The sequence below is a fragment of the Neodiprion virginianus genome, chromosome 1 (assembly GCF_021901495.1).
Source record: "Neodiprion virginianus isolate iyNeoVirg1 chromosome 1, iyNeoVirg1.1, whole genome shotgun sequence".
NCBI classification, from domain to species: domain Eukaryota; kingdom Metazoa; phylum Arthropoda; class Insecta; order Hymenoptera; family Diprionidae; genus Neodiprion; species Neodiprion virginianus.
The window spans coordinates 161,076-174,922 of record NC_060877.1 but is presented as its reverse complement, the minus strand read 5'-3'; the positions used below and the strand labels follow the sequence as shown (position 1 = coordinate 174,922).

The 13,847-nt window shown below is 38.8% G+C and overlaps 2 protein-coding genes across 8 annotated transcripts; both read left to right on the top strand.

The window, feature by feature from the left end:
• Positions 1-5: 5 nt before the first annotated feature.
• Positions 6-1,915, top strand: LOC124302663 (nucleolar complex protein 2 homolog). The gene is made up of 6 exons (XM_046759055.1): positions 6-29; positions 115-303; positions 374-493; positions 831-962; positions 1,066-1,281; positions 1,382-1,915. The coding sequence occupies exons 1-6, from the start codon at positions 6-8 to the stop codon at positions 1,913-1,915; spliced, it is 1,215 nt and encodes a 404-aa protein (XP_046615011.1).
• A 571-nt stretch (positions 1,916-2,486) lies between these two features.
• Positions 2,487-13,132, top strand: LOC124310168 (uncharacterized). 7 transcript variants are annotated; one of them, XM_046773927.1, is made up of 10 exons: positions 2,487-2,635; positions 7,025-7,262; positions 7,930-8,014; positions 8,380-8,559; positions 8,820-8,866; positions 9,061-9,220; positions 9,328-9,467; positions 9,634-9,814; positions 10,347-11,546; positions 12,356-13,132. In XM_046773927.1, exons 2-10 carry the CDS (start codon positions 7,260-7,262, stop codon positions 12,520-12,522), a joined length of 2,163 nt encoding a protein of 720 aa, XP_046629883.1. In that variant the 5' UTR covers positions 2,487-2,635; positions 7,025-7,259; the 3' UTR covers positions 12,523-13,132. The 7 variants fall into 7 exon arrangements, with proteins under 7 accessions (XP_046629883.1, XP_046629882.1, XP_046629878.1 ...); XM_046773926.1 differs by having other exon boundaries at positions 2,501-2,635; positions 6,923-7,262; positions 9,634-9,805; XM_046773922.1 differs by having other exon boundaries at positions 2,501-2,635; positions 6,923-7,262.
• Positions 13,133-13,847: the final 715 nt, after the last annotated feature.

The following is a 13,847-nucleotide window of genomic DNA, read 5'->3' as shown; positions in this document are numbered from 1 at the left end:
AGAACATGCAGCTCGAAACTCTCTATAAGGTAAAAGAATCAGTTATCTCCTTACAAAATGTAGATCAAATAAGACCTAGTAAATAAATACTTCATAAAACTTGACATGTTCCAGACAATGTATGTTAAATATGTGGAAAATGCAAAATTTGTATCTCCCTCCACATTGCCAGGCATTAATTTTACAAGGCGCTCCTTGGCTGAGATATATCTTTTGAACACAGATCTTTCGTACAAGCATGCGTTTCTTTATATTCGTCAACTAGCGATTCACTTGAGAAATGCGACAACTTTAAAACGGAAGGTAAAATTGACATTGTCAAGCATACTTGTAACACTTTTTTGTGTTGTTTCAATATGAATTGTGTTCGCAGGAAAGTTTTCAAACACTGTACAATTGGCAGTTCATAAATTCCCTGCAACTATGGGCAGAATTGATTTCGATGTCTAAGCCTCAATCTGGTTTGCGGGATTTATTATATCCCGTGGTGCAGGTAATTTCTAATTATTTCGTTTCCAAATATTGCTCTATTTGCACTAGTCACCTGTTTACATATTCCTTTTATTATTCTAACTACCGAGCTCTTTATTCAATCGAGGCACTGCCTGCCGCGTGAAGTTGATATAAAATTGTTCTATTGTTAACTACAACTGTTACAGAAACTAATGTAAACATACAATATCAAATTAAAAATATTGTTACCCCTACTAATATACTTATCTCCGGAGTTACTACCTTTTTTGCACCACTTTTCTTGATGTAGTACTAACCGGTAATCGGATACACAAGGCGTACCAATAATCAGTAACACAGTTCTAATTATTTTTCAGATTATTATTGGGACTATGAAAGCGATACCAACTGCGCAGTATTACCCACTGAGATTCCATTGCATATCGATGCTGATTAAGTTATCGAAGGGCACTGGCACTTTTATTCCAGTACTGCCATTCTTGCTAGAGGTACGAACACGACGCCTATGTTAACAACCTAACAAATTATAGAAACCCTATTGCCTACTCAGAACTGGGTTGTATCTACAGTAATTACTTCAAATCATTTCAGATACTAAACTCCCATGACTTCAACAAAAGGCATAAACAAGTTTCAATGAAACCTGTATCCCTTACCTGTATCCTTAGGTCCTCAAAGTCTCAAATGCAAGAAAACGGGTACACTGACATTGTGATGGAAACCATCTGTGAATTGATTCTTCAGAACGCCGCAAAGGACAGTCACTCCATAGCCTTTCCCGATATCTATGTGCCATGCATTGCGCAGGTATGGATTTTTACTTTTTATCTGCAGTCTCTGATACAGCTTGTGATAGGTAGTTAAGTCATTACTTAAACTCAAACACATGTCTGTTGATTTGTTTCAGTTGAAAAAATTCTTAAGCATATGCCGTGTAGCCAACTATTGCCGAAAAATTAAACAGCTTCTCGAAAAACTTCAAGAGAACGCCACACACATTGAAAAATCAAGATCTCGAATCGTTGTAAACCTGAGCGATACAGCACAAATTCAAAATTGGGAAAATAACATAAAAGCAGCGGGCACCCCTCTGACACAATTCTATGAGTCGTGGATTAAAGTTCACGAGTCCCTTAAACTAAAAACTCTAACGCAGAATGACGAAATCGCAGAGTACAACTTGCCTACGCTGAAAAGATCTAAGAAGCAAAAAATTTCCATACCACAGGAACAGGATGAATCTGAGGAAGATATTCTCAGTAACAACAATCACCACTCAACGAACGGTGATTCTGCAAAAAAAATAAAAACGATTGCAACGACTAAAAGTAAAAAACTGATGGGACATCCAAGGATCAATAAAAACGTGGCTGTTGATACGGTAATTCCCAGTGAGGATACGGACATCGTTCGCAACATGACAATAAGTGACTGGGACTGAATAAATCTTATCGCTTGTTTCAGAATGTTTTTATATTCTTTGAATTGAAAAACATATCAATAATAAATTCGTAGTAACTGTTGTTATTTCGAACCTATTGCATCATTATTGTTCATTTTAATTTTACTGCTCGTATCATGCGTATATGTATAGACGGATACGTATGTCACATACTGCTCCAATACATCTGCAAATTTGACCGAAAGCCTAGTTTATGGATGTTTTTTCGGGAATATTTAATATTATTATTGATCACCGTAGAGTAAGTGGTAAAGAGAGAGAGAGAGATTGAGCAATAGGAATGCCGATAGTAGTAAGAAGGAAGAAAAAGAGAAAGAGGAGGGCGGTATAAGTGTCAGATCCAGGTACGTACATACGACCGTTTACATTATATTAGGTATAAATACACGCCATATATGCGCGCGTGCGTACGCGTTCGTAGGTGTGTATTAGCTCGCATTCGAGCCTGTGTGTATTCATAGAATGATTATACATATACAATGACGCATGCATACTATACATTTTCGATATACACACTTACTTACCGAAATGACTCGAAGGTGTCGCTCTGCATCGCTCTGTGATGTTCTATTTCTGTAAAACGCGGCGTCCTGAGCAGCCGGGAAGTTGGAACGTACGCTCTACGCTATTATAAAGCAGTTCGTCGTGTAATATAGCCGATCGGTATTGTAATTGTGATAATAGTAATTGTTCGACATAGTAAGTGCGACGTTATGAAATTCAAAGTTATCTCTGTGCAATTCCCAATCGCAGAATAAATTTATATTATAATAAAACGAATATCAAATCAGCCGCTGGTTTTCGGAAATATTGCTTGCAGATGTATGATTGTACTATAGAGTATCGCAACATCGTCAGACATCGAAATAGAGTGGCCGAGCATTTCCGTCGTAGCAATCCAATTTTTGCGCACAGTTCTTACATGCAACTTTGATATTATTAGCATATCCCAGCTACCACTACCTAGCATACATATTGTTTTCTAAATGCGCTTTGTCCCTCTTTCACAAACTGAAGTCTCCAAACTTTAATAAGTCTCTGCATTTGCAAATTCAGCCTCGGTTCTGTGCGATAGTTCTTGAACCATTTCTATCAGTTACTTGTTTATAGAAAAGAGTTCTCAGTAACCGTACAGATTTCTGTGCTTAAATGTCCAATAAATTAAAAAAGGTTAAAACGCATTAAACCGATTTGTTTCCAGATTTCGCTAATTCGAATTCTGTAAGAAAACTGATTGCATGATACGAAAATCAATCCGAATCCAGCTTTTAATTGTTTTGAATATGTCTCTACTGATTTGATATCTTTCCACTTTTTTATACATGAATCGTAATGAATTCATCTGGACTGATCCAGGAAAATTTTAGTTTGTACAGAAGGATCGAATAGGAATGAATAGAAATAAAATTGAGTAATAACGAGTGGATGCAATTGAGATTGCGTGGCGATTCAAACAAAATTGTAAAAAAAGGAAAAAAAAAAGATCAAAATCCGAAGATATTCAAAATAATGAGAACGATTTATTCGGATTGATTTCCGCATCGGGCAATCAGTTTTCTTGTGAAATTCGAATTAGATGATATGGAAACGAATCTCGTTTACTTCGTGTTTTAAAATCGAGTCTGTCTCAGCCAGCTACGAACAGACGCTTCATAATGCGCGCATAGTTATGCACTTTTTGTGGAGTGGGAAAGTAATAAACAACGCAAAGGAAAAGAGGAATAAAATTTATACGCAGAGACATGAAAGATAGAAGTGAAAAGAGATTTGTATAAAGCTGCTGCATATGTTTACATATGTATGTGCATGCCATGCATTAATTGTACACATGTATTTGCCTACAACCAAGTAATTTTGCAGTTGGTTCGAACACGAATACGATGGGAATATTCGTCGGCATTATTATACGTATATTGTTGAATTTAGGTAGTATTAGTTGCATTCCACATACCGGTTTCTTACCACTAATTATTCTGTATATCTGCGAATAAATATTGTAATGTATCTGCAGCGTGATTAAGATAGAGTTATAGAGCACGGAGGTAATGCAAACGCATGCAAAGTTTCGACCGATTCATTCCCATTGGATATCCGCACAATCTGATAGCGTAAAGTTACATCATGTAGAGAATAAGTTGTGGATAGAGTAAATAGAAGCATATCCAAGTTTCTGTAATAATAGATTTTTTCTATTCGATCTTTTTACAGTACTTGTTTCAAACTATCCAAAAAAATGGGACTACGTTGTGTGAAAAGAATTTGACCTAAAAAAAAAGAAAAAAAAAAGCAGCACCAACAGTAATAATAATATCGGAATATATACACTGAAAGAAATTGAAGGACTAGAAATACACTTAGCTGTTGCAATAACTTCTCTACAAAAGAAGAAACAGAACTTGTAGTATCACATTATAGTTTGTTTGCAATGAATAGATCATTGCGCTCTCGTAACGCGTATACATAGCAATATGACAATTATATTTTTCTCTGAATGTAACTTTATACTTTATACTTAATTGCACCTGAGATAAGTAGAGATAGCTGGTCGAGTTCGAATGAAATAATTAATGTTGGCCGTTGTCAGTTTGGTATTGCCATTAAGGAAAGAATGTAAAAGCACTTTCAACGCTTTCTTGGAGGATAGCGAGATAAAATAACCATCGGGATATTCGTGTAGCTATCAAATGTCCCTGCATATTTGGTACACGTACACTGGAAGGAAATATTCTTGGTGGTGCTTAAAAAAATTTGTCGCAACTACGATATTACCCGATAAAAACCAAATAGAAATATTTTTTTGATCAAGAAATATTTTTTTGTCAATTCACGAGCATGTATTTATAATTTGGGACATATTTTTGGTGCGATTATTACGACAAATGATGCATAGGTCTGTTGCCGGAATATTGAATATCCAAGTAATATTATTATCTAAATGGACAGCAAGAGCAATCGATGGTAATCATAAATTTAGTGCTGAAATGCTTTATCCCACATGCATTGTTTCGTTAATGCAGCCTGTGTTTACTCTTTATTTTTTCTTACATCTTTATTTAGTCACTAATTATTTTGGGCGAGGTTCGTTCGCAAATCGAGTCTCGAATACAAATCGTAATACTCGGAAATCCTGATCCCAACACATCCGATTTGATTATGACTCCCATGTACTGATAAACCCCCAGTTACCACAGCTCTTGATTGGGGGTCGCGGTATCTGTACGGGCATACCTATGTAGTGGACGGCGCGTACGATCGATCCCGGCAATATCAGGTCACACTTTATGCGGGTGAAATCGGTGCTCCGGTGTTTGTGGGTTAATTGTGGAGTTGAGTTGAAGGTATAAGAAAACAGTCGTAGCGGCCGTCGAACTGTTTTATTAGCTGTCATATATTTTCGGCGATCATATATACTTATGTATATACATACCTACATAGGTCGTTCGATCTTTCATTCCCTGGCTGATTGGTCCGTTCGTTAGTTCGTTAGTTCGTTCGTTCGTTCGTTCGTTCGTTCGTTCGTCCGTTCTATCGACGCGATGGTCCAGTATTACGTTACGGGTATATATTTAGCTTAGCTTTTACTAAGCGGCCCTCGCGACAGCTAGCCTCATACCCGTGCCAATTGGCAATGACAGGGTGCACGATACTACATGACGTATGTGTGGCATAGCTAAAATACAGCACGATTCACTGCCACATGCTTGGAGTTTTTTGATTTGCGAACAATTGTCGCAAGGATCCTTTTAGTGATCCAACACTGTCACAGCACAGGTCCGCCATGGACGCGCCTGCAATATTATGCGACGTAGTAATACGTGATAATAATGTGCTCATGTAGATAAAGAAAAACTTTTTGAAGCTCTTTTTATGTAATATACTCTATATCACACAATAACGCGGAAATAATTTCAATTATTCACCAGCCTTTTGACCCTAGAACGGTACACTGGGTGTGGCACATCCAGTGCTTTTTTCATCGTACCGTGGTCCTTTTTCCCCACCAGGCGCAAAAAACACTATTCATTTATTGCTGCTGTTAGAAAAATTCGACTTTATCTTACTTCCCTGCATTCTTAATTGTTCGACGGGAAATCTGTTGTCGAATTCATGGAGAAGTCTTGATCGAAGCCGAAATCACCGTTTCTTGAAATCGACCAGTTGGCATACACCCAAGTACTGCACCGTTGGCGATCGGTTGCGAAAGTATACCGTTCTAGGGCTGAGATTCGGGACGGAATAAATATAATTTTCAAATCGTACAATCCGTGGATAAAGTGTCGTGGCCAAGTCCAGCTCTTCCCTAAATTATCACTACTATATGGAGTTTAAATTTGAAAATATTGTTTTATTCAAATTCACGTTCTGCGTGGTCGTATTATAGGCCATATAAGAATCGCAAAGTAATTGCCATCTGGCAGATTCGCAAAGCAGTGCATATGGAGATGTCGTGACTATAACTCCGATTTTATCTTTACATTTATGTGCAAGACGATAACGTATTTTGACAAAAGTGAGGTCACCGAGGCTATGCTTTTCACATGTACACCTGCACGCTTGTGCTAATTCTGTAAATGATCCATCACCACGCGCTATATGTAATTATAACGTTTTTGATTTGGAACTTTAACTTATTACATAAAAACCAAAGACTAGCTTAGATTTCTCAAGCCCCCAAGTTGACGCAGTTTCGAAAACATTGATATAAGTCTAGAGCGAAATGGCAAAATAGGCTTAATTCCTATCCGTGTAAGAAAGGAGAAAACCGCGTTTTCCATTTCAAAACACACGCTTGCGATTCTTCCTTACGGGGAGTGTCTATCCTCACGTTATAGTAATGCGACTTTGCATGGCTCCAAATTGGCTGGCGGGTGATGGCGCTGTGAAATTGCTAGGAAGATTACCATTTTGCTTGTAGGATTTTATCGTATGTAATCTAACCGAACATCTATGGGATGAATATAAATGAAATTTTTTTACCTAATTTAGAATTTCCAGAATGTGCCCCTGAATTATTAATAACGATCTATAGACCACAATTCGTCTCTGATTTGCGATAGTTTGAAAAATGAACAGTTTGCATTTCTACAGAAACAATAATAAGAACAGAAATATTCTGAGCAACGCCGCATATTTCACGGCAAACGTCAAAGATCCGGAATACAAGTGCATCAACTACACCTTGCGTGAGAATAATTGTTTGCAACGAAGCGTTTCAGCTGATAATGTTGTAATTCGTTCACGTGGTTTCAAACCTTCAGACATACACGATCCAGCAAAAAGACATTTTCTTGAGAATTTGACCACCAAAATACTCCACGTCGACATGGTAAGTAAGTCACCTCTGGTAGACCGATTAGCCATTGGATATCGACTTATTCCATTCAGGATTTTGCATCAACTGATTTGAAACGATTGAAAATTTATATCTCCAGCAATCATACTATTAGTAGCAACTACCTAAATCAGTGCGCTAATGTCGTGTAAGATTCACTATTTATTGACCCATCGTGCCAAGTTTATGCGGCGGTAATTGCATGGTAACTTCTTCACGTCCCTCATTTTGGCCTTCTTATCCACATTTTGGTCGCATTCGCTGAGTTCATGCCATGTCTCGACACTAAGGCCTCGTTTTTTGTATTTTTCTTGTCGAGCAAATTGGCAAGTAGCCGCGTATTTATATTGACCCCCACTGCACATTGCACGTGAAAATTCTCTTTGCTGTCGATATCTGTGCCATATTCAGAAAAACGAATGAAATCTAAACAAAACTGTGTATTACCTGGGTGTGTGTCAATGAATGTACATACATATACGTATTTTATAAACCTGAATACTGTACAACTAATACTGTATGAACTATGTTTTCTTTGTCGTGCGTGTTCTATTCTTTCCTACGTGCAGTTAGGATGATCGATAAGATAATGGCGTTGATCTTATAAATATTATACAATGTACAATGTAAGGCCGCTGATGGAATCCTGTATATTTTTCAGGACGGGGGTGAAACTAAACGAATTGATTTACAAAAATTACTCACGCCTGCCAATGATTCGGACGAGTTATTTCACGCAAAGACCAGTAAGCTAAATTGATATGCATATTCTACTGCGTATACAAGTAATAAGTATATGGTATAATTATAAATTCCGCCGATCAATTGTCCTTGAATCATTTGTTTTCTACCGCATGCGATCGTACAGTACAATTGTATATTACAATTATAGGTACATACATCTAGATCTTGAGAAAAAAAAACTTGGGTGCAATTGCTGAATACCTATACAGTATACGTATAGAATATGCACGTATATCTCTATACATTTTTAGTTTCTTATCAAATACGAATATAAGTATTGTGCGGGCATTTTATCACATGAAGTTCAAAGAGATTAAGCTGTGGACCTATATGTATGTGTGTAATAGTGGCCAATTATTTTTTCAAGAAAAAATGTACGCATCTTCATATTTCTACGCACCATCGCATCCGACCGTCGAGGATCAGGTGGAGCTGGCTAGGCGCATTTCTCATTCGCTAAGTGATGCAAAGAATGTGAAAAGCAAAGGACAATCTATGTACGTTAATCGAAAGAAACGATCCGTCAAGTGGATTCACGATGGAAACGGTAAGCTATACGAGATGACAAAGCTTTTCATTTCTTAACTTATATCATCACTGATGAAAGAATACCGTGTAAAAATAAATATAATACGATCGAAATGAATTCGAATTCGATTGAGGACAAGAAATATCCCACACAAAAATTTGATCAAGATTAAGGGAAAATCTGAATCAGTTGTAAGTTATGTTTGTTTTTTTGTTTTAAAAGGAATTCAGTTCAGCCATGAACACGTCGAAAATTTTTCAATAAATATTTCGTTGCAGGGGTTGAAAGTGGAGACGAGCCAGAGACGATCTCGATGATTCGCAAGGTGAGTAGCAGATAATAATCCGAGAACTGTAACACTAATGATTTATTGATAAGAAGTCCAGGAACACCCAGGGTTAGGCTGCAAGATGAGGTAGGTAACGAAGCCTGTGGCTTATCGCCTTCCTCCTGCAAGTTCTAAACCGAATACGAAAGTCAAGTTCGTCGATTCAAGAATTATTGTTACCTATTGCACAGGACAAGATCCCACTCAAGTGCGTGATGAATCCAAATGGGAAGGTGCTAGATATCCACGGTATCCAGGCTCTCGGGGAAGAAGTAAATATCGAAGAAACGCCTTCGCATCCGGAAAAGCTGTTCGACATTGTTCGCGATCTTAACAATCAGAAGGGCCGGGGTGAGTATCGTCGGTACGTTGGCGTCATCTTGCGTACCCGACAATACCCTCATGATTGACAAAGTTATTCGCGCAATCAATATTATGATTATTATTCACTGCTGAAGGTGCCGAAATTTTTGCGAAACGGAGGAAAAGATCCGAGAAATGGGTGGTAGAGAAAGATGATCAATCTCAGCCAATCACAGTACCTTCGTCAGAAATACACTCCCAGATGCCCTACGCAGGTTACCCTAAACTTAAACAGGTTCGTACCCACATCGCCATTCAACAAGCCCGCAACATGAAAGTTCAAAAACATAAGATGGCTTGACTATATCGATGATTCTACGCGCTTCTTAAATTCTAGTTAGATCTGTATTATCTCGGTCAACAGAATACACAATAACTGGTGATTGATGGTTGTTTCGCAGGAGGCAGACGTTAAAGAGAACTCGGCTCTACCAATGTTGGACCCGTTATTGATTCCCGGAACGTTTGACAATACAGTTAAAGCGACCACAAACATCACGTGCCAACCGTTCTACAACCCTTTTGCCCTGGATCTTTCGCTTACCCCTGAAACTACGCTGGCCACCGCACGCGGTAAGCACGGTACGTGTAGCATATAGAATGAGTGATGGAAATGCCTATAGCAGGCATATGATGACTAGAAATTTAGATATGACAATACCGTCCAAGTTTTCAAAATTGACGCATTAACCTTCGCAAAACAATAACGCTTACACCGCAGCTCTAACCCGCCCTCGTTAAAGAATATTTTTACACATTCGGTGTTCGTTATGTGGATGACCTACACCTGCTCGGGGCCCGCATTACATTACATTGCATTGCATTGCATTGCATTGCATTGCAGTTAAGGCGTACTAGCCTGGTCAACGATTGAACAGTAAAAAAAAAAAAAAAAATGCCGCAACACTACAAGTCCCATATTGTACCCATATTAGGTATACAGGTATATCCTTTATTCGCGACTGTAGAGGAGAAATGAATTGTTTTTCGATTATTATTCCGATTCCTTAGAGCAATATACATAGGTATGTGCGAGTACCGACTCACCTTGGTATATAGGTATACGCTGGTATACAATGACACATGAATGCTGTCACAATTTGAAACTTTTCAGGAAATCGTTACGTTCAATATCAACGAGATGTAGGTAGTTACAACGGGACGAGAATCCAAGAAACGAAAAACATTCAGACACACGCTATGCATAGCGCTGAAACCAACGTCGTAAATCGTCGAGAGGAAAAGGATACAGCGACACCTAAAAAAAACTTTGCTATCAAACGAAAGACCGTCGAGTATCCTGCAGGGTCTAAAAATTCTCGTAGTCCCTCTAATCGGACCAAATATTTCTACGCATCCCGCGGTACCCCGTACCACGACTCATATAACGGTGAAATGATTTTCACCCCCCGGTTGAAGAACAATCCCCACCAACGCATTGGTTACAAGGAATGTGGCATCGAAAACATGAACAATCAAAATAATGCCGGTGATGGGAAGTCCGAGAATAACGAGTACGACCAATGCGAGAACGGTGTGAATAACGAGTACACGCCAATACCGGTCAAACAATTGATTAAGGAATTTGAAAAGACCTGCAGACCTGTCATGCATTACAAACAGAACTGCCCGAACAAGACTGCTACCCAGCTAGGTAGCTTTGATAACGAAATGATATCCCGTTATTTCGAAGGTCGCACTTACGTTTCGACAATCACGCGCAACGAAGATATCGAACGGCTAAATCATTGGAATGAGGCATGTCGACAAGATAGAAATGTCAACGGATGCATTCCGGCGATGAAAGAAGAAGAGTGGACATCTGATCAGAGTTACGTCGACGATGCATCCCCAGGTTCAAATATTGACGCTAATCCCGGCATTTCACTGAAAGGCAACGTTTCCGAGAATTCCCGCGAACGGGACTGGAGATTGAAATACATCGAGGACGATGAGACATCGACTACTGACAACAGTACAGACACAAGCGAATCCACGACTCAATCGATCTGCACTTTCGAGGAGAACGAGGCGCGTGAAAGGCAGGGGGAACTTATTGTATCGGAGTTTCGCGACAACGTAAACTGTCGCGTTCGGGCAAACGGCCGGGCGCAGAAGCCTTCGGACCCAACACCCGGGGTTCTGGTTCCAGCCGACACCAACGACAACCCCCTTGTTGTGGCAATGGTTGCTTCGGAGGAGGACATTTTGCAGACAATAAAACAACTTCGCCGCACGCCAGTACTGCAAAACCTAATACCCGCCGGCGCATCGCCGGAACTACGTCCCTTTAGTGACATTTCGCCGCATATAGGCAAGTTAACTCGATATATACGTTCTCGTAAATTCGCGGTAAATCACCCGGTGTAAAAAGTGTGTACCCAGCCCTAGAGAGGGACTGGCCAATCACAGAGAATATTTGGATATTCGCCAATAACGGGAGCGGAAGTAGGCTACTTTTCTCTTTCCACCACAGAGGCTCACGCCAATTGAATTCGTATGAAGATGCCGGAACAATCGGAATCCGGTAGATGAAGGTATTGGCCAGTCCTTCATTGAAGGATCCCTACCGACCCCCGACGTGTCATTCCATCTGCCTAAATCGCGGAAAATAATGAGCTGGCTACCGCTTCTTGCTTTCTGTTTTCTGCCTTCTGCTTCACGCTTGCTGATTTCTACTTTTATGCTTCGCCCGATTATATACGTATACGTATGTGTGAGCTGATTATTTTCTTATCTGTATGTACCTACGTCTTCGGACGTATCATCCGTTACCTGATATGATTCGTGATGTTACCTGAAAAATTGAAGTGTTATATTTGATTTGCTTGATGGGTAATAACTGCCCATCAAATGGAGAACACTGAGTTAGATTGGTTAGAAATCAGCATGATATTGATTATACAAGTTTCGCTAACGAATTTCTATTTAAGATTTATTTTCACACCTTCAGTTTCCCCTCACTATTCTTCATGTCCCTCCCCATTATCGTAAATGCAGCACTATCATATGTAGGGATATGTAGACGTACACTATGCGATATGGATAGATCGTATACCTATACGCTGCAAGTGATGAATATTTACATGATAAAGGTAAAGAAAGACGTCTGGATTGTTACAGGAGATAATCCCCGCGAAAATACTGAATATCGAGGACCGAAATTGAACTGTTACCAGAGATTGTCAAACTACAACACCGCCCCACGAGGCTGGGATCAGGCGCACACATATTACAGGCCGATAACATTTGGCAGGCCTCAAGAATCGATTGTATATTCAGATTTTTAGAAATGCGCATATGATCCGTCGATCTCGACATAACCGGTTTGGTACATTATGCCCACAATATAATACAGAAATATGTTTCTCGTTCCTTCTGTAAGCATTATACCTACTACAAAGTCAAAGCACTCGTTTTTCTCTGGGCTTAACCAAACCAGTTGTGTTTGCACGGCCGACTCTTCGACAACTTCCACCTCATCAGCTATACTGCGACTTTATTCGCAGAAAAATCACTTATAAAAATATTCATCAATTATGTATACATATACGAGGCCTGAGTTTCAAATGCACAATTTTAATTGGATTATTTTTCCTAACAACGTTAATCGTCTATTCTGCCACTTACACAGTTACGCACATAATATACTACTTGCAAGGTTGTACAAAATTGCATAACGTTAAAAGAAAACTCCAAATTCGCAGATATGGATTTACGATTTCTATTTGCTTTGCTCACTAATCACCTATTGTACACTATACACATTTTATGCATACTTATTTAATTGAAGATGTTTATCGCTATACCTTTGCCAGTGTTATCCCAGCGCATTTTCATCTGTTATATACACATACATATTATATATTTAATGTGATCTAAAAGCAAATAATTTGGTTATTTCATTGTTTCCTTTCACACTTATTTATTCCCGAAATACCTTATAGCTTCCAAGTCGTTTTGCTTTCTTTGGAATTTTTTTTTTATCGTTCTTGGGAAACGCTAGAATTAAGTTTAGCATTAATTGTGCCGAAGTTCTTTTTTTCGAAAATAAATAAATATTGCGATCAGTCTTGAAACGGTGCAATCGACGCAGTTAAAAAGTGGCAGCAAAATTATTGTATTTCTGAGTGAGTTGATTCTATTATTTTTAAATTGTATACTCAATACGTGACAATTGAAGAAAACAAAAGTACATACATGTTGGAATGTTTTCAATTCCACGTTTAGCGGTAAGTATAAAAACTTTACAGACTTTACCATCGGTAAACACGGTTAAATAGGTTGTATCTACTGGTAGAGAATGAAAATTTTATACGTCCAGACACCGGATCACCGACGTCAGAAAGATCAGGTCACCGCCTTGCCGGTTATCTATAAAACGATGATTAATATCAAATATTAAAACATACGGTTTGTATCATTGATATGCGGCCGCAGTAAGAACATCGGGAGGGAAAAATAACTGTAGGCCCATACTGGCATCTCAAGTTACGCCTCTTCGCCAAAATTTGTTATTTTACGCAGTCCTATAGCAACGACAATCATTCATTTGACTTCATTTTACACGTACTTAACATAATTGTAGCTATGGGCAGGTGGATCTATGGATCTC

Bases quoted from the DNA above. Each gene is read 5' to 3' on its own strand.
- LOC124302663 (XM_046759055.1), top strand. From the start codon at position 6: ATGCAGCTCGAAACTCTCTATAAG. The intron at 30-114 runs GTAAAAGAATCA...GACATGTTCCAG, and splicing joins AGCTCGAAACTCTCTATAAG to ACAATGTATGTTAAATATGT. The intron at 963-1,065 runs GTACGAACACGA...AAATCATTTCAG, and splicing joins TACTGCCATTCTTGCTAGAG to ATACTAAACTCCCATGACTT.
- LOC124310168 (XM_046773922.1), top strand. From the start codon at position 7,002: ATGAACAGTTTGCATTTCTACAGAAACAATAATAAGAACAGAAATATT. The intron at 8,867-9,060 runs GTGAGTAGCAGA...CCTATTGCACAG, and splicing joins CGATCTCGATGATTCGCAAG to GACAAGATCCCACTCAAGTG. The intron at 9,815-10,346 runs GTACGTGTAGCA...GAAACTTTTCAG, and splicing joins CACCGCACGCGGTAAGCACG to GAAATCGTTACGTTCAATAT.